This window comes from Capra hircus, chromosome 6 (genome assembly GCF_001704415.2).
Source record: "Capra hircus breed San Clemente chromosome 6, ASM170441v1, whole genome shotgun sequence".
NCBI classification, from domain to species: Eukaryota; Metazoa; Chordata; class Mammalia; order Artiodactyla; family Bovidae; genus Capra; species Capra hircus.
In genome coordinates this window covers 30845603-30872677 of record NC_030813.1, presented here as the reverse complement: position 1 = coordinate 30872677, position 27075 = coordinate 30845603, and the positions used below count along the sequence as shown (strand labels likewise).

The window sequence follows — 27075 nt, the reverse complement described above, 5'->3', positions numbered from 1 at the left end:
TTCCTGCAGTGCAGTAATAATATGGCTTTGGGACAGATTAAAAATTTCATTTCTTACCAACTTACTCTAAGTTAGATATAAAAAAATGTATTAATATAAACTATTTTTTATGAAATTTTCTCAGTATATCCACTACTAAATTTCTATTGCTTGAGCTTTTCTTTGAGCTTAGAAATATTGTGATAACAGGGATTATTTAGAGTTGTTAATGAGATTCTTGTTACAACTTGAAAAAATATGCCAAGTAAGATGTCATGAGTCAAAATCATGTGGTTTTTATCTTGATAAGATGGTTTTAGTTTAGTTAGCTTTATTCTGTTCTGAATTTTGTTTATTTTTCTTTTTGTCCAACAAACAGCTTTCAGATAGCTACTGGGATTTTTTCTAATCGTTTACACAAAAAATATTTTTTGTACAGTATTTCAGGGTATATTATTTTTCAGTTCTGTGGAAAAATTCTATATCTGTTAAAACTTCTACACTGTGAAGTAGTCAATATCTCCTTTAGAAAAATAAATACGAATATATTTTGAAAGAAATTCTGAGTTTTCACACAAAACCATTTATCCAAGTCTTGTATTGAAATTGATATTAAGTTTAATCAAACTATCAAATTGGTCACAGTTAACTTTTGATTCAGGCAGTATCTTTCCAAGTATTAGTCTCAGGTTAGGGTAAAATATCAAGGGACAATATCAATAATTGGAGTTCTGAAAGCTTGCGGGGTTGCACTTTGATGCTAGATAGGGAAAAATATGTTTCAGAAAAATTAATCTTATAGTCATATGACTGTATGTCATATTCATAGGAAGTGACAAAAATAAGAGATCTGGTCTCCAGTTATTACATTTGGCATTGTTACCTTTGGTAATAGACATGAATCGAGTTTTAAAGGCAAAAAAATGACTGATAGGAGACATTAACAATTACATTAGAGTTTCTCCCATAAGAAAACAGCTACTAGAATCAAAGTATTTTGAAGAGAAAGATGTATTTTATTTCAACATGATGAGTTTAAGATGGCAGTGAGATTTATCAAAGAGAAATACGATAATGAAAATGCCGGTTGTCTTTGCACTTGATTAAGGAAGGTCATTAATAAAAGTTTAAGAAACTTTTTTCCATCACAAAGAAAGAAATTGAGATTGACTCTCCATTTGACTCCAGATCTGAACTGTTAAATTATTATTCTTTTCATGCCATAGTTCACAAAGATGTCCAAAACGAATGGCTTATCAGAAGATTTGATATGGCACTGTAAGACACTGATTCAAGAAAGGGATGTAGTTATAAGGCTTATGAACAAATGTGAAGACATTTCAAATAAACTGACAAAACAAGTTACCATGCTCACTGGAAATGGAGGTGGATGGAACACAGAGCAACCCTCCATTCTAAACCAAAGGTAACACTTGTATGCACCTATTTATTGTTTTATCTCAGTTGTATAAGGTTTTTTTTTTTTTTATTTCTATATTGTGCCTTGGAAACTTAACCATGGAAATGATAGGAAAACTAATGTCAAAGGGAAAACCAGGGTTTCCTAAAGTGGTCCATAAGTGGTGTGTGAAATCTTTTCCATTGATCTCCTCTCCCCTTCTCCTCAGTCAGGATATTTTCCTCCATTATCACATTGTAAGTTAGAGGGAAAAAATATTATGGTCTTATATAACCTACGTTTTCCTTGTGATGACAGATAATTTCTTATACAGTCACAGAACCTGAAAAGATGGTTTTAGCTACCTCTTTGCTTAATTTAGGGCTTCGAAGAGTCAGCTGCTCAATTGTATCAACGTAAGAATTTGTCTTAGTTCAATTTCTTTTTAATCATGAATATCCTATATATGTGATTAAATGTTTTAAATGCTTTCAGAAGCCCAAATTTTTAAATCTTTTTGAGGTAAAAACACATAAAAAGTGAAAAGGACACTTCTATTAAATAGATTATGTAAGGAAAATTGATTTTTTTAAAAAATACATGAAGTATATTCCCCCACCTGTTGCTGTCAGTAAAATACCTTGTCAGAATTCTTGCAAAAAATAAGCACTAATGTATTTTCACTAAAAAAAAAAAAAATTGTCCAACAACCAGAACATAACTAACAAAGCATTTTGTGATTGTGAACATCCCTACTTTGCATGATGTTGGGATATGGTGGGCGGACGGTTGTTTTGAACTTCTTTTAAAAGTATTTTTTTAAGTTGTCTGGAAACCTAGAACTGTTCAGAATGCTTCCATTTTAAAAAAGGTATAAAATTGTTTACTGTGATAGTACATACAGGCAGAAACATGGAAACAATTGAGGTTTCTAAGATCAGAGCCTCGTTAGAATTACTTATGGTATATCCATACTCTGCAGTGTTATGTAATTTTTTAAATGAATTATTTCTGTTCAGAATATTTCTGGTAGGTATATAATAAGATTAGCACCAGGGCCTCATTAAAATTAATTACCTTCATTGGTGATTTTTTATACTTCTGATATTTTACTAAGTTAATGATCAAAGCATATTTGCTGATCATTGGTTAATTTAAAAAATCAAGATTAAAAAAAAAATCAGGATATGGTTACTGGCCTTTAATAGTAAGCTACAATCTTTTCTGTGCCCTTCTAGGGTGCTATGGGATGGTGTAGGGAAACGTGATGCAGTTCCCACAAAGAAGCTCTTTTCTCTGTTGCATAGAAAGAACTATGACCATGTCAGCAAATTCATCTCCTAAAAGTGTAGTTGGAGCTGCTCCTTCTTGTTCTACAGCATTGGATATGGGGAGTTCTTCACTCTACAAGGCTTACCCAGTTGAGTCTACTTTATCGTGATTTGGATTTTAAAAAATCAAGTGCTTTATTGCATCACTTAAAAATTTTCTCTCTTAAACCCACATCCACAAAGTCCTGTCACTTGTAAATAGTATGATCAGGTAATAAAGGTATCCTTTCCATTAGACTGAAGACTTTTTTATGAAATATTGAACAGATGAGAAAAATAGGTGTTGTTTGTTTTTTTTTTTTAGGTGCTTATTGGATCTTGTCCAAAGTACAGCTTCTGAAGCCCTATACAGATAGTCTAGAGTTTATTTAGATACACTTTTAGGGGGTGAAATTTGTTGTCTTGGCTTTGTTTTAGCCAGTGTAAGTTGCACAAGCAGCTTGCAGATTTTTACTTGGTATACTGGCCAAGCATAATGGCCAGTAGAAACATTTAAAGTACTTTCCTTGCCTTGGGAAAGGGTTTATTAGTACTGAAGAAAATATTACACAATCCTGATGAATAACCTGTTAGGCTTTTACTTAACAGAATGAATTCTTTGTAGTAAAGTTTATTTTGAAGCAAAATTTTGTTAACTATTTTCCTATTATGAATTTATAAGAATTATAACAGAAAAATAACCTTTTAGAGATAAAAGAAAATACAGACATAGTGTAACCATGACGTTTTTACCTGTGTAACCTGTTAAAGTCCTGGCAAAAGAAAAAATTCTCATATGTATCTCAAAACCATTAACATTCATAATCACTATTTTAAAACATCAAAATTAAAATTGCCTTAAGTCAAAATATAATAAGACAGCAAGGGAAAAGTTAAAGAAGCAGAACTCAGCATTACTCCTATTTTATTTCTATCACAAATGTAGCCACCTCTCAAGCTTTAGCTTTAATCAGCATTTTATCAGCTTTATACTGTTCTAACTGAGAAGATATCTCACGTGTTCAGTGTAAAATAATATCTATTTATGTGTGTCCTGTCTTTTTCTGCGCTAAATCTACTAAGGTTCTTCTGATCGTGTTCATCCTCAACCTGACAGGATGATTCCATATCCTTGTTCCTAAACAGTTGCTGTGAAACCATTTGACAGTGACATCAAATGCAGAGCTATACTGCAGACGTAATCCAACTAACTCAGAGTCCTATGATATAAATATTTTAGTAGCTTGGATACTGCTATTAGTACAAACTATTAATTGTGGTAGTATTTTCAGCATTCATGTTATACTTAAGGGATATAAATTTTTGATCAGCTAGCATCCCTAATCTGTTTCATATGAACTACTGCAAAAAGTTTAGCCCTCTACTTCTGCATTTTACACTTAAATTTAGCATGTTGTATATACTCCAGTTTTCTATTTCAGGCCTTTCTCACCTTTCAAAATAATTTTGAAGCTAGTGTTCTCTGACAGGAAATTTAAGCCCAATTTAATTTCGCTCTGAAAAGAAATCAGAGTAACTTATATCTGAAAGGATTTTACCCCCTTACAAAACAAGTGACTTTAAACATGCTGCCTTATTTTCTTTCATGACCTCAGAAAATCTTAAAATCACTTTTTTCCTCATTGGGAGGTAAGAAAATCTACAATGTCGGATAGTTATGGTCCCTTACTGAGAAGAGATCACTTACCCACTTCACAAGGTCCTGGCTATACTTCATACCATTCGGATAACCCTGAGCAGTTTATATTCTTACCTGTAAACTTATGGTTGGGGTTCACATGCAGTCAAAAGTTTTTAGAAAATGTTGAAATGTCAAAATTAATGGGAGGTGTAATTGTATAGCAACTAAATATTAGTGACTGACAAAGACTATAGCTGCCCTGTTTTAAAACTTGTCTTAACAAGTGAATTGGGAAAATGTTTGCCAAAACTGCATTTTCAGTGATCCTTCTGCTTTCTGAAAAGATTTGTGTTATGGGCACCAGTGCTGCAACAGACAGTTGCTTGTAATTTAGATAATTTAGTTACTTGTAATTTAGATAAACCGAGCAGAAGAGCAAATAGACACATACATGTACTCAATAAAGGTATTTAATGTCCTGATCAGAACAGCTACTATAGCTGCTTTATGAGTGTGAATGAAACAGTTGTATTTGAATGGAAAATTCAATGTAGAAGGTGGTTCTCAAAAATCTCATCACTTTGTAAAATTTTATGTATAGTTAAGAATATTTTAATAGACTCATTTCTTAACGTGTTAGTGATGCATAGATTCAGTCATTTTTGTTTGTTAAAATATTTTTTGCCTATTTGTGATCAGTTTACATTGAGATAGCATATTGGCTCTTGGCATACATTTATAAGTGATGTAATGTGCCTACCTTATCGAGTTTTTCATCATTGTCACGGAATGTGAACCTTGATCTGTAGGGGATGATTTTAAGACGTTAGGAATGACTCAGAAAAATAATAGAAAGTTCAATTTAAAAATAGAAAGTCGTGACTGTAGAGTAGGTGGGTCAGAGAGAGAAAACTTTCATGTTTGCTGTTTAGTGATTGAAGGCAGAGCTCTGGATCAGACCTGGATTGAATGCCAGCTCTACTCTACCACTGCAGACACAGATTTGGATAACTGTGACCTTAGGCAAGTTACTTAACTTCTTTGAATTCGAGGGAGGATTTCTCCCTGGATGATCATTTCTCCAGATGATTATAGTAATAGTACCTACTTTATAATGTAGGTTAAATAAGTAGTAATGCATGTAAAGCCCATAGTAGAGTGTCTTGAGTCCAGTTATCAGCATTAATTCTGACTACCAGTATAGTAGAATTTATTTGGATCTGAAAAATTGAAATACCTTCGATAGTATATTCTACTTATTATTACTTTTCTAATGACATAGAAATAATACTGTCTAAGAAGACCAAAGACATTTTAAGAAATGAACTGTAAAGGCTTCAGCAACACTGCTGACTTTTTTCTACCTCTACTTTTAATTTTTTCAGATGAGAAATGTTTTGCAGATTGCACACCCCACAGTTGAAGAATAGGTTCTGATTTAAGATGGATACCTTTCTACCTTACTTGTTTGACCACTGTTGTAGTTAAAGTGTCTCGACTTCAGAATTTGACCCATTAACCATTTATCATACCATGGCTGTGTCTAGACACATTCCCTATGTGTAGATAGGATATGTGTAGCAGAAAGTAAAGGGACAGAATAAAAGCTGTAGAATGAGGAGCATGGCCTTGTCTTAAGTTTTTATGTTAATGTGGGGTTTAAGGCAATAGCACCCCACTCCAGTACTCTTGCCTGGCAAATCCCATGGACAGAGGAGCCTGGTGGGCTGCAGTCCATGGGGTCGCTAGGAGTCGGACACGACTGAGCGACTTCACTTTCACTTTTCACTTTCATGCATTGGAGAAGGAAATGGCAACCCACTCACCCACTCCAGTGTTCTTGCCTGGAGAATCCCAGAGACGGGAGCCTGGTGGGCTGCCGTCTGTGGGGTTGCACAGAGTCAGACACGACTGAAGCTACTTAGCAGCATTAGCAGCGAGTATAAGAATATGCTTTTGAGTGAGAGAGACTTTCTGAGTTAAAATTTTATCCATAAGATTTTGCTTTGTAGTTATGCAGCCTCAGGCAAATTGCTGAGCCTCAGGTTTTTTCATCTGTTAAAATGATAATAGCCTAACTCTATGGAATACTTAAAGATTGAATGAGGTAATACCTGAAAATGATATTTTTGTGTATCTGTGTATGTAATAGATGTTCAGTAAATACTAGTTTTTAACAACTTGAACTTTCAGAAAAAATCTATTGTTTTCGTCCACTGTAACGCTTCCATTTTACCTTTCAAGAAAGTTAATCCCAGGGATTAATCTGTTATGTGTTCACAAATTAAATCACATTTTGACACTTGCCTGCTGTTTTCTATTCATTGGTATTTATTGACGCCTAGCAAGTTTACATTTATACATAGTTCAAACATAAATACACAATGCATACATGCTCTGTAATTATATATACCAGCGACATTAAAGGTGATTGGCATTCATTCAGAAAGTGTTTATTAAATCAGCCTGGCAAAGTAGCAAGTTATGCTTATGTTTTTGTTCTGATACTTTTAAGTTCCTCATTATGCTAATACTCATTCATATGAATGCATTTTTCTAAATAAATGTTAGCTTTGTAATATGTTACCATAGTTAATAGTCTAATTATTTATGTAATTAATTTCATAGCATTACATTTTAACTGAATATGATAATACCTTTTGTAATTCTTATTGCCAGAAGAAGTAAATCAACAAATACAGAATGCAATTTGAGAGACTTTTTAAAACGTGTTATGTTTTGGGTTCATTTTCTTAAGTGTAAATAGCTTTTATTAATAACAATAAGTTAAAAGGTAAGACCACATCTAGATACTTTACTTTTTGTGTGCATTGTAAACCTAAACTGCGTCTCAGAAAACTAGTAGAGAAAGTTAATAGAATTATAAGTCTGTAACATTCGGTAACTTTCTCTTTACCAGTTTGTCACTCAAGCCCTATCAGAAGGTTGGTTTGAATTGGCTGGCATTGGTACATAAACATGGACTTAATGGCATTTTGGCAGACGAAATGGTAAGTAGTACTCCATTTCTAGGATATATTATTAGTAGGCATCCTTGCTGTCATTTAAAAAGTGAAAATCTCCCTTGACCCTGTTAGTTTACTGCTCTTACCAAAGTATAAGCCCTCTTACCCTTCTCAGTTTTCTATTGCTTATGTGAGTTTTAGCCTCCGTACTTCCTCTCAGAAATGAAAATAGTTTTTTTTATCTTTCTCATCAAATTAATAAATATATATTTTTAAAATTAGGTGTTACATAAAAATACATAGGGAAAAAAACAGTATCACACATAATCCTGTCACCTTAAAATAAGTATTTATTTTGCTGTACCTTTCCAGATTATTCTGCAGATGTGTTTGAACGCACCGTACATATATACACATGTACATACATACATATTACACTAAAAGAGATGTTACTGCATGTGCTTTTCTATAGCTGCCTTTAAAACTGATCGTAGATACTTGTCCTTGTCAGTAAGTCAGTCTACACATTTATCATCACCGTCATCTCAGCCATTTTACTTTTATTAGAGATCTCTGAGTTTCTGTTCTTTTCCCAATCACATTTTACTTGAAGGTAAGCTTAGGAAGTTCATTACAGCCAGTAGTCCAAGTATTGTCATGTAGAAACTTGACCTTTAATCTAACTTGTACCTTCCTTCCATCAGGTATACTTTTAAAAAAGTATTTATTAAAAATGAATCATGTTCAGTGGAAAAAATGTTTATTGAATATATATGTATTAAGTTGTGGTGGGGGTGGTGTTCACTCTCTTAAATCATGTCCGACTGTTTGTGACACCATGGACTGCAGCATGCAGGCTTCCCTGTCCTTCACTATTTCCTGGAATTTGCTCAAACTCATGTCTGTTGAGTCAGCGATGCTGTAGTCCAACCATCTGATCCTGTCTTCAGTCTTTCCTAGCATCAGGGTCTTTTCCTGTGAGTCAGCTCTTTTACACTGTATAGAGTTTCAAAATAAAAATTGACAAGTCAAGATAATAACCGTTGTCCTCTGTTTCGCTTCTAGTAAAATAATCGTCAGTATTTTAAGACAATTCCTACATGTACCTCATACTTTTGTTAAAACATACAAGTGATTTAGAAGAGTGAATAATATATGCGGGATTTAAAAATAATTAGAAGTTATATATAGAATATAGAATAGTATAATTGTGGAAACTGGACTTGGGAATCAAATCTGGGTTCTGGGTCTACATTTGTCCTTCATGGGCCGCCTAACCTTTACCAAATGATCTAATCTCTCAAGGCTAAAGTTAGTAAAGCATAGGTAATTCCTATATCATATTTGGTATCAATGAGATATGTTATGTGGAACTGTTTTTGTATCCTGTAAAGTACAATATTTATGATAAGGTAGTGTCTGTTAGGGCTTCCCTAACAAAATATTAAAGACAGGGAGACTTAAACAACAGAAATTTCTCTTAGTTCTGGAGACTGGAAGTCTAAAATCAAAGTATTGGCAGGTTTGGTTTCACCAGAGGCTCCTGTCTGGTTTGTAGATAGACACATTGCTGTGTCCTCACATGGCTTTTCCTGTGGGCACATTCAGTCTTTCTTCTTAGAGATAAGGGTTGGGCCCTTACCCTTACGACTCTATATTTAACTTATCTCTTTAAAAGCTTTATCTCCAAAAAATCTTAACATTTGGAGTTAGGACTTCAACATGTAAATTTGAGGTTGAGAGCAATTCAGTTCCTAACATTTCGCAATGTTTAGCTCTCCTGAGGAGCTATTCTTCCTCTCTAGCCTTTTTTGAAGAAGGAAATGGCAACCCACTCCAGTACTCTTGCCTGGAAAATCCCATGACCGGATGAGCCTGGTAGGCTACAGTCCATGGGGTCATGAAGAGTTGGACACAACTGAGCAACTTCACTTCACTTTTCATGCATCGGAGAAGGAAATGGCACCCCACTCCAGTGTTCTTGCCTGGAGAATCCCAGGGACAGGGGAGCCTGGTGGGCTGCCATCTGTGGGGTCACATAGAGTCAGACACAACTAAAGCGACTTAGCAGCAGCAGCAGCCTTTTTTAAATATAATACTTTATTGATGTGCATACAAATTTCCAGCTTAGTGACTTTTTACATGTATGCACACCCATGTGACTGCCTCTCAGTCAACATTTCCATCATCCCAGAAAGTTGCCTTATGCTCCTTTTCAGTCATAAACATCACCACTATTCTGACACCTATCACAGTACAATAATTTTTTTTTATGATTTCTGAACTTGATATGAATAGATCCATACAATATATACTGTTTAAGTAGTTTCTGGTTCATTTGGTACATAATAAAATTACTAAGATTAATCCATGCTCTTCCATGTATCAGTGGTTGGTGGTGGTGGTTGCTTTTTATCCACTTTCCTGGCAGTTTAGATTATTGATGACAGTTTAGATTATTTCCAGTGTGAGGTTATTGTAATAAAAGTGCATCAATATTCTTACCCAAGATTTTTCATGGACATATGCGCTCATATCTCTTGAATATATTCTTAGGAGTAAAATTCCTGAGTAATAGGATGGGTTAGTCAGCTGTTTTCTATCAATCCAATATGTATTAAATGGTTGCTTTATATTAACAATTACCAAAATTATATCCTTTATATGCAAGCAGAGGTCTTTCATTTTAGTGTGTATCACATACTAACTAGCAGTTAAAATACATCCCACTCTTTACGTTGTAGTATCACTTGGAGATTATGATCTGTTTTATGGTTATTGAGAACTAAGAATTTAGTAGAGTTGCATTGTGGGGAATCATAAATAAATAAGACCAGAAATATTCTTTTTTCTTTCCTTTTCCCGTATTTATTTGGGTCTTTGGTTTGTTTTTATATTTAATATGTTTTCTTTTAAACTTTTATTTTAGGGCCTGGGAAAAACTATTCAAGCCATTGCATTTCTGGCGTACCTCTATCAGGAGGGTAATAAAGGTCCTCATTTGATTGTTGTTCCAGCATCAACTATAGGTTTGTTACTACTGTGGACAATTTTACTCCACTAAATAGTGTTTTATATGAAGGGAAGAAAAAGTGTGTGTGTGTGATTTCTTAGTTTGTGGAGGTGGATGTTCATTTTTGTGATTTCCTCACAACTTTTCTCCCTTTGCGTATGTGTGTTATTATATTGGAAGTCTTTTTAAAGAAAATAACTCCAGTATAAGTAAGTTATTCATCTTATAAATTATTACAGATCAAGTATCATTTGAAAAGATTATTTGTTTTCATAATACTTTTAAATTGTTTCATGAGTAACTAATTTAAGGGAAGCTAGGTGATTTAAACTTATAACTAAACATTTATTAAGTGAGAAATATGCAGTTCATCCCAATTCAAATTACTGTTTCATTCTTTTTCAACTGATTGTAGACTGGAGTCAGAGAATATATGTATGAACGTAACACCACCCCTAAAAAAAAGAAATGTCAAAATTAGAAATTAATAATCATCTGTAAATATAATGATTGGGCTTCTGCTCTTTATTTTGGTGCCACCTGAAAATCTCAGGGATAACACTGTGAAGTCTGTGATTTTTCAAAATCATCTTCTGTTAACTTTTTAAAAGAAGAATTTCCTGGTAGAACTTGTTAGACTTTAGTGTTCATTTCATTGCACACATATATCCTTTGTAGCAGATGCTACAAGTAATATCTCTTTTGTCTCATAGATAACTGGTTAAGAGAAGTTAATTTATGGTGCCCCACTTTAAAGGTGCTCTGTTACTATGGTAAGAATTTGTCATTATTCTCTTAGCTTTGGAAACGTCTTTAAAATCTTAACATACAGTTAAGTACAATAAATACAATCAATTTGTATGTTTCATCGTTAAATTCTAGGTTCTCAAGAAGAACGTAAACAGATTAGATACAACATTCATAGTAGATATGAAGAATACAATGTAATCGTGACCACGTAAGTATTGAGAAAAAAAAATTGGAAGAGAAAAAATTGTTTTACAGCCACCAAATCTTTTTTTAAAAATGTTTTAAAAATAGTAGTAGTAAAATGAAATAAAATTTATGCTAAGGACTATGCAACAAAAGTAATAGAATGAACTGTTGAAGATTTACGCATTTTTCAGTTTGGTGGATAGTACCATAAAAGAGAGTGAAAAAGTTGGCTTAAAGCTAAACATTCAGAAAACGAAGATCATGGCATCTGGTCCCATCACTTCATGGGAAATAGATGGGAAGACAGTGGAAACAGTGTCAGACTTTATTTTGGGGGGCTCCAAAATCACTGCAAATGGTGACTGCAGCCATGAAGTTAAAGACGCTTAACTCCTTGGAAGAAAAATTATGACCAACATAGATAGCATATTCAAAAGCAGAGACATTACTTTACCAATTAAGGTCTGTCTAGTCAAGGCTATGGTTTTTCCAATAGTCATGTATGGATGTGAGAGTTGGACTGTGAAGAAGGCTGAGTGCTGAAGAATTGATGCTTTTGAACTGTGGTGTTGAAGAAGACTCTTGAGAGTCCCTTGGACTGCAAGGAGATCCAACCAGTCCATTCTGAAGGAGATCAACCCTGGGATTTCTTTGGAAGGAATGATTGTAAAGCTGAAGCTCCAGTACTTTGGTCACCTCATGCGAAGAGTTGACTCATTGGAAAAGACTGATGCTGGGAGGGATTGGGGGCAGGAGGAGAAGGGGACGAGAGAGGATGAGATGGCTGGATGGCATCACTGACTCGATGGACATGAGTCTGAGTGAACTCTGGGAATTGGTGATGAACAGGGAGGCCTGGCGTGCTGCGATTCATGGGGTCGCAAAGAGTCGGACACGACTGAGCAACTGAACTGAACCATAATAACGCTTTTTAATTAATTCTGTAGGAGACCATGATTAAAAGAATTCATCCAGAATTCATCTTTTCTTAATAAAAGAAACTCCATTTTCATATATAGTCTTGTACTGCTAGCTGCTGTTAACTGTTATTTCTTAGATTCACTCTGCCAGTTTAATACAATGAACAACTAAGCACAGCACATTATATTCTTAACAGAAATGTCTTAGCTTCATGTTTTTTTTTCCTTACTGCTTCTTAAAATATAATAGTTCATAAAGCAAAGTATGTGATAATTGCAGATCACATAAATTGTACCCAAATTGGCCTCTTCCTAGATGTGTAGAGGTTGTCTAATTGCAGCACATAAATTGTCTTTTATATTGCAGCTTTTGTAACTTGGTTACATGCACATCCTCCTCCTGGTAGCTCAGATGGTAAAGTATCCACCTGCAGTGCAGGGTACCTGGACTGGATCCCTAAATCAAGAAGATCCACTGGAAAAGGGAATAGCTACCCACTCTAGTATTCTTGCTTGGAGAATTCCATGGACAGAGGAGTCTGTCAGGCTATAGTCCATTAGATTGCAAAGAGTCAGACACAACTGAGTGACTAACACATATACACTTACATGTACATCAATAATTATTGGATATAACTGCATCAGTACTTATTTGAGTACCAGCTGTGTTAGGTACTAGCTATTAAAAATATATAAATAAAATAATTTTTTAAAACATTAATCTCACGAGTCCACGCTTTTAAAGGTTTGTTCTTAGAGACTGATTTTTTATTTTGGTGACAGGTATAACTGTGCTATCAGCAGTTCTGATGATCGTAGTTTGTTTCGTCGGCTGAAACTGAATTATGCAATTTTTGATGAGGGCCATATGCTGAAGAATATGGGCTCCATCCGCTACCAGCACCTTATGACAATTAATGTAAGAGAATGTTCTCTGAATTTTTCCAAGTATGATAAAATTTCAGATGGTGTGTGTGTATGTGTATGGTATCTTATATTAGGCACCAGTAAACTTTTTCTGTATAGGACCAGATAAGTAACTTTTCATGCTCCATGAGCCATAGATAGGTACTATCACTTGTTTTTTGCTTTTTCTTTTTTTTAAACCCTTTAAAAATGTAGAAACCATTCTTACCTCATGAGCTTCAGTTTGCCAACCTTTGTACTGTAGGATAAATTTATGGATATCAGAGGTAATCTATCTTTTTTCATTGCTTCATAGAAAAGTAATGTGGGAACATGAGTTACCCACTTATAAACTGACTATTTTATACATTCAATATTTTATTACTAATAATGATTTCAATTTTTTTCTCCTCCAGTGAGGGAGATAACCAAAAAGTATATAGATATTTTTTTTTTTTAAGGCAACGCTAATCTAAACTTTTATCTTTGTTCATAGGCAAATAACCGTCTGCTGCTCACAGGCACACCTGTGCAAAATAACCTGTTAGAACTCATGTCACTGTTGAATTTTGTTATGCCGCATATGTTCAGTAGTAGCACCAGTGAAATACGAAGAATGTTTTCTTCTAAGACAGTAAGCATAAATTCATATTTTTTTCTCAAATGTCTTACTTTGTGTTTTATCTGGATCATTTTTAAATTTTGTCTTTTTTCTTGTTTTCGTCGGACTTGTGTCCTTATGAAATAAGTTTGAGTGGTTGATATCCCTGTATTTGGATGAGTTGGGAAGTCAGCCAAAATACAACGGGAAATAAACTGGAGGCTTCTATAATCATTGTGTGAAAGTTTTGGTTTTTAATATCCTGATTTTCTGAATCATCGTTTCAAATCAACGGATAGCTCAGATATTTAATATGTGGAGAAAGTTTGATCATATCATTTTCTTTTTTAAAATTAGATAAATGAGCGTTTTTTTTAATAGGTAAACTATAAAGCCAAGCAAAGATAGAATATCCCAAAAATTCATATACTGGGAGATATGTTTTGCATTAACACTCCATAAATTAAAAGTCACAATAAAGAAATCTTATTTAGAAGAAAATATGGTTAATTTTTTCCCTGTTACTTAGAAAAAGTGAAAGTGTAGTTTTCAGGAACTCTGATTTTCCAGCACAACAATGTTTATATAGGTTCTTGACACTCTCCCAAATCACATGTATTTTGTGAGAATTTTCTAATAATCTTCTACTGCCAGCTGCCTTTCTAATTTCACTAATATATTCCCTCCCACTTGGTGGCCTTAGCAGATCAGAGGATATGGAGGATTCCTTTAAAATCTTAGAATAAAATTCCTTTTCTCCAAAATTAACAGGTTTTGGCTAGGAACTACCCTATTTCTGTAGACTAATGATTTGCATCACCTGCACTAGCTTTCTTTGGGGGCCATTTTCCACAAATAGATACAAGTTTCTACTTCTCTCTCTCTTTACCTCCACCCAAACTCCCTTAAATACACACATATCTTTTTAAGAGAGTTATCTGTGTTAATCAGTAATGACTCATCAGTTAGTTACTTCTGAACAGTATCCTAGTGCAGTTCAATTTTCGTTACCTCCGGAGAGTACATGATTTGTCACAAAACCTGAAAGTACATGTGGAGTCTTAAGAACTATGTCAGCCCAGAATTCAAGTTCCATCTAGAATGAACTGAATTTCTACGGGAAACAACTCAGAATGTAGTGAGGGAGAGTTTTATGTTGTGTAATAACATTAAAATGTCATGTTCTTACTTTACTTAGAAATCAGCAGATGAGCAAAGTATATATGAAAAGGAGAGAATAGCACATGCAAAACAAATTATAAAACCATTTATTCTCAGAAGAGTAAAAGAAGAGGTAACTCTATCTGTGTATTTTTATTATGATTGGTTTTAAAATCTTTTTTACTCTTTATTTGAATGATCTGCTTAAACTGTTTTCCTTTCACAGGTTCTCAAGCAGCTACCCCCCAAAAAAGATCGAATTGAGTTATGTGCAATGTCAGAGAAGCAGGAACAACTGTATATGAATCTCTTCAACAGATTGAAAAAGTCTATCAATAACCTAGGTATAACCTTATTTTCACAATTTTATGTAAAGAATAATCCTGTACTGGGACTACTTTTTTGTTTAATCGTATGATAGTGGGATTTGCTTTTTTTTTTTTTTTAAGTTGGAATTTGAAGAAATAATTTTAAAACCTTTTGTTTGCATTGAGATATATTTCAGCAAGTGGCCATCAACTTTTTTTTTTTTTTATGTGTACTTTTTGGATCACAGAAAAAAATACAGAAATGTGCAATGTCATGATGCAATTGAGAAAAATGGCCAATCATCCTTTATTACATCGCCAATATTACACAGCTGAAAAACTCAAGGAAATGTCTCAGCTTATGCTAAAGGTAAGGATATTCTATGCTAACAATAAGCTTTATTAGCACTATTAAGCTTGAGATTCATTGTTAGTCTAAAAGTCAGACCACTGAACCTAATAAAGATATTAACCCTTTAACCAAATATTTAAGAAAAACATTTTTAAGACAAAGTTGAAAACAGTTAGGAGACATAAGAGCCAAGAAGGACTGACAGTCTACATCAAGAGTCAGCCAGCTGTGACCGTGAGGCCAAATATGACAGTAGCTAAGTTTACAAATAAAGTTTTGTTCTAACACAGCCATATGCTTTTGTTTCCGTGTTTTCTGTAACTGTTTTATATTAAGCTCATGGGAAATTTTAGACATGTAAAAGTGGAGAGAATTGTATAATGAAAGCTTCTACCTGTGTAACCTTCACCCATATTCTACAGTTATCATCTGGAATGAGACTGCTATCTCTTGTTTCACCTAGAATCTTCCCCAGGATTATTTTGAACCAAATTCTAGACATTATTTCAACTGTAAATATATCAGTATGTTATCTCTAAAACAGTAAGAACTTCTTATCTGTATTATAGCCGAAAAAATAATTATTAATTTCCTTTCCAAATCTGTAGCACTGAAAGATCTGAACAATTTTATTAGATTGTTCTAATCATATTATAAATTATCTTCATTTTGAGGTGTATATTGTTTTGTTTTATTTTGAGGAACCTACACATTGTGAGGCTAACCCTGACCTGATCTTTGAAGATATGGAAGTTATGACAGATTTTGAATTACATGTACTTTGTAAACAGTATCGACATATTAATAACTTCCAGTTAGACATGGACTTGATTTTAGATTCTGGAAAATTTCGAGTTTTAGGATGCATCTTGTCTGAATTGAAGCAGAAGGTACTAAAGAATAATATTTCTCCCTTATATGTTTTCCCAATTAGTTCAGCTACTTTAAAAGTAGTTCTGGCATGATTTGACTTTCTTGAAGTTTTAGCCTGTGTTCTACAGTCTTCTAGAAATTAATGTTTTGAGCATTTTTTGGATATATTTGGGCATGTTTTCCTGATTACTTTTCCTCCATCTAATAGAAGTTAATAGAATATATATTTTTAAAATAATCTTAATTGTCATTATTTCATAGGTGGCATTCTATATAACTACTTCAAAATTAGTATTTTGAAGATACAATGGTAACATAAATTAATCCTTATATGTGAGCATTAACATAAATTAATGCATAATGTTCCATGTGAAATAGATTTGTAAGATCACAATCTAATTAGTATTTTTTGTAGCTATTCCTATTAATTAGTCTTAAAAATCAATTTTAGGTCCAAAGTTTAGATAATTTATATATAATCTAAAATAAGAAATTTATCTTCACTATGATTACTTGATTATTATTATTAAAGAGGCAGTTTTTCATTAGATACTTACCATTTTATTTTTTATGTATCTAACTAATATATGTATTTCCACAGGGTGATAGAGTTGTATTATTTAGCCAATTTACCATGATGCTGGATATTTTAGAGGTTCTCTTAAAGCATCATCAGCATAGGTACCTCAGATTAGATGGGAAGACTCAGATTTCTGAAAGGTTGGTATACTTTGGTTTCAGAAAATGTCTTACTCTCAAATAAGAGTAACTGTTAGAATTTTAAACGTCTAGAGCTTTTCATGGAATTGTATATTGCTTTGAATCTTATGTTTGTTCATTACCCTAAGATGAGGAAAATTTAATTTTTGTTCTGAATCATATTCAGATATATTTTGAAACAGCTAGTAGAGTTATATGTATGTCAGTGCTTTTCTCTTTGAAAATCATTCCGAGCCTAAAGCACATTATCTTTAAACCAAGATTACCTTAAAATCTTGGACTTTTCTTATTTTGAGGGTAGTTGAGTAAGTTTGGGGTTTTGGTTGTCTTAAAAGCAGTGCTTTTTCTAGTGTGTTTAAACTGCATTATATCTTTGGTTTATTTTTTTATCAGCTAGAGTAAGTTTTTTTTTCCTGCGTTGAATAGGAAGAGAAGTAATACCAAAGAGAACGAACATTATAGTTTAATCTTGAAATGCATAGTTCATCAGGGATATTGTCTGTGAGTCATAGCTGACTGACTCTAAGAAGGTTAATGATCACAAAGCCATATCAAAATTTAGAAAAGCCAAGAGTCTTTTAACAAAAGACAAAATTAATTAGGAATTAATCAAATCTGCATAGTTATGGCACCCCACTCCAGTACTCTTGCCTGGAAAATCCCATGGACAGAGGAGCCTGGTAGGCTGCAGTCCATGGGGTCGCGAAGAGTCGGACACGACTGAGTGACTTCACTTTCACTTTCCACTTTCATGCATTGGAGAAGGAAATGGCAATCTACTCCAGTGTTCTTCCCAGGGACAGGTAGCCTGGTGGGCTGCCATCTGGGGTTGCACAGAGTCGGACATGACTGAAGTGACTTAGCAGTAGCAGCAGAGAGATAAATGGTATAGAAAAGGAAAATAACTAGAGTGCCAAGAGCATATATTTACATCTTGAAGTTTATTTTCCATGTGATGTGATTGCTTTCAGTTTTCACTATAAACCTTTTTGTGAGATTTAACATAATATATTTATCTTCTAGGATTCATCTAATTGATGAGTTTAATACCGATATGGATATCTTCGTCTTTCTGCTGTCAACAAAAGCTGGTGGCTTAGGAATAAACCTGACTTCAGCAAATGTTGTCATCCTTCATGATATTGACTGTAATCCTTACAATGACAAACAAGCAGAAGATAGATGTCATAGAGTAGGCCAGACAAAGTGAGTGTTTGCAGTTGAAACTTATTTTTAATTAAATGGCAGTTTAATTTCTATAGAATATTAGAATATGATCTGTCAGATGTCCTCTCTTAGCTTTTTGTTTTTGTATTTTCAGCAAAGCAAGGCTCCTGTGGTATTTTATACCAACAGTGTTGGATATGAACTCCACTATATAACCTATTCATATTCTAGTAATTAAAGCAGGGAATTCCCTGGAGGTCCAGCGGTTAGGACTATGCACTTTCACTGCCAGGAGAGCGGGTGCAATCCCTGGTTGGGAAACTAGGATCCCACAAGCTACATGGTGTAGCCTTAAAAATAAAACAGAATAACCTCCCACCCCTAGTCCATATCGGTCTGCAACTAATGAAAACGAAGTCCTGCCAGTGGCCCAGCCCCTTTGAAAAAGATTAGTAATTGAAATAACTTCTTGTTAAGCCGTGTAAGAGCCAGACAGATTTGGTAACGTGATACGGTTGCTACCTTCTTACCTCATAGGAAGTAGGTTATGTGAGCTGTAGGTATTTTAGGTGAAAGTTAAATTAGACATTGCTCACAGGACATAAAGAGGTGAAAATACCTATAATTCAGCTCTGTTCTCAATGTAAACAGCAAACAATCAGTCTTTGTGGGGTATTTTACTGTATTTCCAAAAGACATTGATAAGTTCATTTATGAACCAAATATTTATTAGTACTTACTGTAGAACTAAAACCTCCTATGTAATCTCTGTACTTTACAACACTTCATGCTTTTTGTACTAAATTATATCGCTTGGAACCTGATAAGCAAAGCATGTTCTTTGTTAAAATGAAATACCTACCTGAACCCAGGATTGTTTGTTGTAATTCAGTTATACCAGCAATTTTTATAGATACCTTTTTCTTATCTCTTGAATCAATAAGTGACATGCTCAGAAAATGTCAGTCTTAAGTAGTGTGAATAAAAGAACTTAAATTTATGGATGTATTCATTAAAACAATTTTCTAATTATTCTTAAGGCACTCTTAAGTGATTTATGTATTTCATAGTTTATATATATCAAATAATTTTATATTAAGTAACCAGTGGACATATCTTGTGTTTTCTTTAGAGAAGTACTAGTTATAAAATTAATAGGCCAAGGGACAATTGAAGAATCCATGCTAAAAATTAATCAACAGAAATTGAAACTGGAACAAGATATGACCACAGTAGATGAAGGTAAGTTTTTTGTCAGCATAAAATATGGAAGGGCATCAATTTAGCAGTAGCAGGGAGTAACAAAGATGGTCTGAGTCCTTGATTGGTATGCAGATTATGGATAGCACAGGAGAAGATAAGCATACTTGTGTCAAAAGTACTGCAATAACTAAGATCATTTTGCCAGAACTGATAAAACCACTTTGATTTTGAAAAATCCTGTCTCTTCCATTCTCAGTCTCTGACACAAAAATATCCCAGAAATAAAATTGGGTCCATAATTTTATCTGCAGTTTTATAATTTACTTACTATATTAGAAATATTTATGAATCCCGAGCACATGGCACAATATTAAGTTCTTAAGAACTATGACATGTATATTAATTTCATTTTGACTAGCAAAATACTCATTACTCTAGAGTACAACACAATGCACTTATTAAAAAATTGAATAATTTTAAATTAAAGAGCAATTGGATATTAGAAACAGTCATCAAATAGAACTGTCTCCATTTCCTCCATCTTTTTGAAGAGAATGATTTTTAAAGTTTTAATTTTTTATTAAAAAGGTAAATAAGGCCACATAGTTCAAGATTCCTAAGATATAAAAACGCAAATAAAAGCCTCCTTCCCACCCTATCACCCAGCTTCCTCATAAAGTTTATTTTTTATTGTATGACCAGTTATTTCTGCATCTTACTTTTTTATGTGATGGTAAATTTTGGATTTCATGGACTGTTTTCAAGTCTTTGACAAGTTCAGAGGCAAGCATGTCAGTGAATTTCCTGAGAGTTTATACAGTGGTTTGTCATCTTATGCATTTTTTTACTGAAAGGAGAAGAGTAGATAAAAGTTTTGTTTAGACTATAGCTGGGGTCTGTATGAGTGACAAAGAGAGACACCTGGATAAGTGGGGTCTTGTTTAATTGAAATTTTCTTTAAGTCAATGATGATATCTTTGGACTGAAAATAAGTTTAGAGGAAATTATTTCTGTCTGGATTTGTGAGTTTTGTCTTTATTTTCACATTCAGATTGTTATATAGATGCTTTTATTTAGTGAACCTGAGGAATAAATACTATGTGGTCTATAAATAGGATATGATCCAGGCTATCTATATCTGTCTCTATATCTTTATCAAATCAGAAAGAGAAGCTGTAGACTACTCTGCTGGCAATGTGGACATGAGCACAGGGGAAGTAGCCCTAATATTATTTGTAGGAATTTGAGAAGATTTTTAACAGGGAGTAACACTGAATCAAACTGGGCTTTGAAAGGTGATTAAGAATTCACCAAAAGTAGAGAAAATTGGAAAGAAGTATCCTTCATAAAATATTTTTATCAAGCTTGTAACACCAGTTTCTGACCTGCAGGTGACGAAGGAAGTATGCCAGCAGATATAGCCACGTTACTAAAAACATCAATGGGCCTGTGAAATGAGAATTGTTCATTCCTAACTGATGAGGAAGTATCAACTTGGTGCACTCAAGGACATTTACATTATGATGACCATGGGGTTTATGAACATTTATAACTTTTTATAATTTCCATATTACATTTCTCACAGTATGGACAACTTTTTTGCCACTAACTGAATTCTCCAGATGCTCACATGTGAAATTTCAAAAAAAGCCACGAATATGTAGTCTTGAGGATGTTAAATAATCATTTTACAAAACAGTTTTCTGAATGGGGATTAGTTGGTGATTGTTTGTAACAAATACGCTAATGCTTTAGAAATGTCAGTATTTTTGTAATTATTTCTACCTCCAAATATATATATATATTGTCTTTCACTGGATAATGTGTGTAGATTTTTACATGTGCCTTATTTGACAATGCTTATGTCTTGTTTTTGCTCGTCTCATTTGAAGGTTCTTTTTTATTATGTTAAAGAATGCAGCTGTATAGATTATATAGCTTTCATTTTATTGCTATTTGAAACAGATGTTCACCACTGTCAACAAGAACTCAACCTGAATTTAAAGGTGGCATTCCATATACTAACCCCCAGCCCAGGTCCTCCCAAGTACTTCTGTTAACACAAATTTGTTTGGCTAGGCACTAAGTTGTTTTCCAGTGAATAGTAACTGAAGAACCCTTTATCTTACTCCACGAAGTAAATCCTCCTGTTCATTTCCCAACTGCACTGACTGTGCTTACTATTCTACCTATTCTTGTGCATGTTTTCATTATTTTCCCTCTCCTGGCTTTTGCTTCTATTGAAACTGTTGCCCAGTCATTTCTGCTCCACTTCTCTTTACTCTAAGTAGTAGTTTATTCCTGCCACATCTCCACATATCAGCAAAATGTTGGTGACATTTTTCTAGTCTGGCAGAACTAATCTGATTCACTTCAAAGCAGACTGAATGTGACTTCATTTTAAGGCAGCATTAGGTACTGCATGGAAATAGGTCATTAACTTTGAATTCTTATCAAAATATAATTTACCACTTTGCAGAATTTCCAGTACAGGACCTCCTGAAGAGAGAGCCATTCTTCAATTCCAATTCAGTGTGGGTGACAAAGTGAAATTTAGAAGTAAAGTTGTCTACTTGATATTTAAGTCTTTATTAAATCTTTCTTTAAATTTTTGCCTGTTGGTCTATATTGCTGTTTTTATTATGCATCAGTTTCTTTGTATAACTTGTGAGTTTCATGTGTTTTGTTTTATTATGTAAATATCATTATAAATAAACTTATTTATAAATCAAAGATTTGTTCATTATTGAAGATTATACTTTAATGACATCCTGACTTTCTAAGTTTTAGAGTAATAGAACTCTTCAGTTGAAGGCTAATGAAGCTCTTATAGTGATTCTTCAGATATAGACCCTAAAAACTCATGACTCAGTAGACTTATCCAGTCTTGAAAGTGAAAGATTGAAAGGACTCTGCAAATAGTACTACTACCTCCTTCTACATCATGGTACCCAAATCACTTATATTGTTGAGAATGTTACCTTCTAAAAATCTTAAATGGGTTCCTTGTAACTTTCTGGTATTAATGTGTCTTCAGTGATAGGCTGTTTCTTTTGTTGTTGTTTAATCCATATTTTTATGTTTAATTAAATGTAGTTGGGTTCTCCTTATAAAGCTCTGTTATGTTTTTGGCTTAATAAAAATAATTATGATCATAAGTTGTATTATCATACATTTTGTAGTAGTTTCTGTATTGAGCACAGATGGTATTATGTGCTTAATATTGTCTCTTTCTCAGTAAACTGGAATCATTACTTTGGATGTATTCTCATTAGTCCTTTTATTGAACTAATAGCAATAAAATTCGAAATCCATCATCAGTAAAGAGCATGTGAAGCCACAGTTGTTGGAGTAATGTTTGGCCAACTGAAGCACCGTATGTGTTTTTAATACAGGTCACACAGGGATAAAAGACATAAAGTGAAGTCGCTCAGTCATGTCCGGCTCGTTGCGACCCCATGGACTGTAGTCTATCAGGCTCCTATGTCCATGGGATTTTCCAGGCAAGAGTGCTGGAGTGGATTGCCATTTCCTTCTCCAGGGGACCTTCCCGACCCAGGAATTGAACCCAGGTCTCCTGCATTGCAGGCAGACGCTTTACCGTCTGAGCCACCAGGGAAGCCTTAAAAGACATAATGTGTTTTCATAACTCTTAGTCCTGACCCCGCAGTCTTGTAACTTTATACCAATAGATAATGTATGTTGAAATATTAATATTGTTCCTCATTGTTGGTGTTATTGTATAATGATGATTAGATAAGACTATCAGGACATTTGGTTTCCATTTGTATGACCTTAAGATATTTAAATGGTCTATAAGGAATTGTTTGTTTTAACTTCCCGAAAGGTATGGTTTCTTACTAATTATAAATACAACATGCAGTTCATTTCTGCTGTGATTAATTCATGTACTTTCACCCTTGCTTACTTGCTCAGTGAGGATATGTTTAAATACTGGATGGGATAATGGAATATGTTGTTCTTTTCAGTGAAGACTACCTAAAGGTTATGATGATGCTATGATTGAAATATTTCCTTATAAAATCTGCTGTGGTTGCATTTTATGTTGAATCATGATATGTGTTAACAGTGGGACTTTATATTATAGAGTTTTCATAATTTATATAAATATATTTATCACTCAGTTCTATTTTCATTAAAGCTTGTTAGAATGTAATTATGTGGAGGAAAATCAATATACATAAGAGGGAAGAAAAGTTTCTACCTTTATTATCTAGAGTATTATTTGAATTTCTTCTGTGAAGGACAATTTTTTTTCCCTCTAGACTGCCCTGATGACATATATGAGGACTTTGCAATGAGAAGTTGCTTACAACCTATTATCATTTCTTAACAGCTACTAACAGTAAGAAAAGTAATCTGAAGAAACAAGGTACTTGAGAAATACACTTTGTTTTTCAGTGTAATTGTTCGTTTTTAATTTTTTATTGAAGGATAATAGCTTTACAGAATTTTGTTGTTTTCTGTCAAACCTCAACATAATCAGCCATAGGTATACATATATCCCCTCCCTTTTGAACTTCCCTCCTATCTCCCTCCCATCCCATCCCTCTAGCTTGATACAGAGCCCTGTTTTGAGTTTCCTGAGCCATACAGCAAATTCCCATTGGCTATCTGTTTTACTATCTATTTTCCCATTTACTATTTTATTTTTTTATTTAATAAGTTTCCATGTTACCCTTTCCATACATCTCACCCTCTCCTCCCCTCTCCCCATGTCTATAAGTCTATGTCTGCTTCTGCATTGTTGCCCTATAAATAAATACTTCAGTCCCATTTTCCTAGATTCCGTATATATGTGTTAGAATAGGATATTTATCTTTCTGACTCAGTGTAATTCTTAATAATGTGTACAGTAATTTTTTTCCTCAGATTTCATAGAACATTGTTATAAAGAAAGAAGCACCTTAAACAAGATCACAATTAGATGCCTTTTCTTTCTTTTCCTACACCCTGTCCCCACTTTTTGCTTCTCAACTATATTTTCTTTCCTCTGCCATTCATTTCATGGATAAGGCTATCTGTTTTGTTAATCTGTTTCCTGATATGACATACTAAGATTAGACAATTCAATAATATTAACATGTATATTGAACTAAAATGTTATTTTCCAATATAATTACGGTTTAAAATAGATTGCGATAATCCAAATATACAGTTAATTGAAAGGTTTCTATGTAAATGGCTTGTTTATATGGGTAGTTCTTATACAGTCATATAGAACTATAAAAATGATTCAAGTTGAAAGTGTAAAATAATCCTCAGGAAAAATGATTGTTCCATAACCTTTAAAAATTTTGTCATTATAAAATAAATGTATAAGGAAATGAATGAAATAGGAAAACTAATATTTAGTGCACTGTAAAATATTAGAAATGTTGAGAAAATTTAATTTTTGTAAAAAATTTATCAAAGTAATTTGAACATTACCTTCCTGTAAAACTTGGAGTCAAGAATTTTTTTTTTTTAACCTTCGCAAATAGTCATAATCCTAGATTTCAATCAGCTTCCAACATTTCATTGCTTTTTCAGTGTTACGAAATAATGCCCCTCACCCCCGTGGTTTTTTCTTTTTAAATAGACTTTAGTAGAGGAGATTTAGGTTCATAGCAAATTAAGCAGGAAGTACAGAGGGTTCCCATGTACCCTTGTCCCCACACAACACAACTTCCCTCCCTATGAACATCTTACACCAAAATGACACATTTGTTACAATCAGTGAACCTACATTGAGACATCATAATCACCAAAAGTCCACGGATTCCACTAAGGTTCACTCTTGAAGTTGTACAGTCTATGGGTTTGACAGATGAACCTATTACAGTATCTTGCAGAATAGTCTTACTGCTTTAAAAATCCATTAAGTCCTCCATGTCTTTTCATGGCTTGATAGCTCATTTCTTTTTAGCAATGGAAAATGTTCTCTTATTGGGTATACCACAGTTTTCTTATCCATTAACCTACTAATGTAAATTATTACTAATTATTGTTTCCAAGTTTTGGCAATTATTGATGAAGCTACCAACAACATCAGTGTGCTGGTTTTCTTGTGGACCTGTTTTCAGCTCCCTTGGGCAAATACCAAAGAGTGTGATTGCTGAATTATATGGTAAGAGTATGTTTAATTTTGTAACAAATTGCCAAACTCTATTCCAAGGTATATGTACTATTTTGCATTTATATCAGAAATGAATAAAAGTTCCTGTGGCCCCACATCCTTGCCAGCAGTTGGTGTTATATTTTGAATTTTTACCTTTATAATAGGTATGTAATAGAATCTTATTGTTTACAGTTCCCTAGTAACATATAATGTTGAGCATCTTTTCATATGCTTATTTGCCATCTGTGTGACTTTGATGAGGTGTGTATCCAGATGTTTTCATCCATGTTGTAATCAGGTTGCTTATTTTATTGTTGATGTTTAAGAGTTCTTTATATATTTTGGATAAAGTCCTTTTGCAGGTATTTTGTTCCTGTCTGTGGCTTGGCTTCTCATTCTTTTCATCCTCTGTTCTTTCAATGTGAAGGATTTTTCACCAGTCTCACTTCCTCCAGGGCATCTTCAGCTTTGTCACAGCCACTTTCCTCATTTATGTCAGGAAGTTTGCCTTCACCAAGTTCTTCAGACTGCGTGTGAAGACCGTCTTTCCGTTGATGTTCAGTTTGAGTTTCACTCCAGCATTACCACTTTTCTTTACTGCACTTTCATCTTTGTTGGTGAGTTCTCTTTTTCTTTTTTTTTAATACTTTTAATTTTATTGGAGTAGAATTGACTTACAATGTTGTTTCAGCTGTACATCTAGGTGATTCAGTTATACATAGATTCCTTGGTCATATAAGTAATTACAGTACTGAATAGAGTTCCCTGTGCTATACCATAGGGGGTCCTTGTTGGTTATCTGTCATATATAGTAGTATATGTATGTTCATCCCAAACTCCTGGTTTATTCCCCACTACACACACTTTAACCTTTGGTAACCATGAATTTGTTTTCAATTTCTCTAAGTCTGTTTCTGTTTTGTAAATAAATCCATTTGTATCTTTTTTAGATCCCACATACAAGTGATACGATATTTTTCTGGCTTACTTAACGTAGTGTGATAATGTCTAGGTCCATCCATGTTGCTGCAAATGGCATTATTTCACTCTGTTATGGCTGAATAGTATTCTATTACGTATATGTTCCACCTCTTAGCCCTCTTCTGTTGACGGGCATTTAGGTTGCTTCAGTGCCCTGGCTATTATAAATAGTGCTGCGATGAATATCAGGGTGCATGTGTCTTTTCAGATTATTGTTTCCTCTGGAAATATGCCCAGGTACATGATTGCTGGATCATATGATAGTTCTAGTTTTAGTTTTTTAAGGAACTTGCACACTGTCCTCCATAGTGATTATAACAGTTTACATCCCCACCAACAGTGTAAGAGGGTTCTCTTTTCTCCATACCCTTTCCAGTATTTATTATTTATAGACTTGCTTTTTGGTGACGGCCATTTTGACTACTGTGAGGTGATACCTCATTGAAGCAACAGCTTTGATTTGCATTTCTCTGATAATTAGTGACAGTGAGCATCTTTTCATGTGTTTCTTGGCCAT

The 27075-nt window shown here is 33.8% G+C and overlaps 1 protein-coding gene across 6 annotated transcripts in view; it reads left to right on the top strand.

Annotated features, from left to right (window-relative positions):
* The window catches only part of SMARCAD1 (SWI/SNF-related, matrix-associated actin-dependent regulator of chromatin, subfamily a, containing DEAD/H box 1), a 90380-nt gene extending 67759 nt beyond the window's left edge, over positions 1-22621 (top strand). For 3 of the 6 annotated variants that reach the window (XM_013964530.2, XM_005681420.2, XM_005681421.3), the window contains 15 exons: positions 1206-1405; positions 7251-7341; positions 10226-10325; positions 11023-11082; positions 11192-11267; positions 12949-13084; positions 13568-13705; positions 14871-14966; positions 15060-15177; positions 15390-15511; positions 16195-16383; positions 16968-17086; positions 18110-18292; positions 19386-19495; positions 20848-22614. In XM_013964530.2, the coding sequence (XP_013819984.1) occupies positions 1206-1405; positions 7251-7341; positions 10226-10325; positions 11023-11082; positions 11192-11267; positions 12949-13084; positions 13568-13705; positions 14871-14966; positions 15060-15177; positions 15390-15511; positions 16195-16383; positions 16968-17086; positions 18110-18292; positions 19386-19495; positions 20848-20909 (1800 nt within the window). In that variant the 3' untranslated portion in view covers positions 20910-22614. Of the gene's footprint in view, positions 1-1205; positions 1406-7250; positions 7342-10225; positions 10326-11022; positions 11083-11191; positions 11268-12948; positions 13085-13567; positions 13706-14870; positions 14967-15059; positions 15178-15389; positions 15512-16194; positions 16384-16967; positions 17087-18109; positions 18293-19385; positions 19496-20847 lie in introns of all 6 variants that reach the window. The other 3 variants (XM_005681418.3, XM_005681419.3, XM_013964532.2) reach the window with 3 other exon arrangements.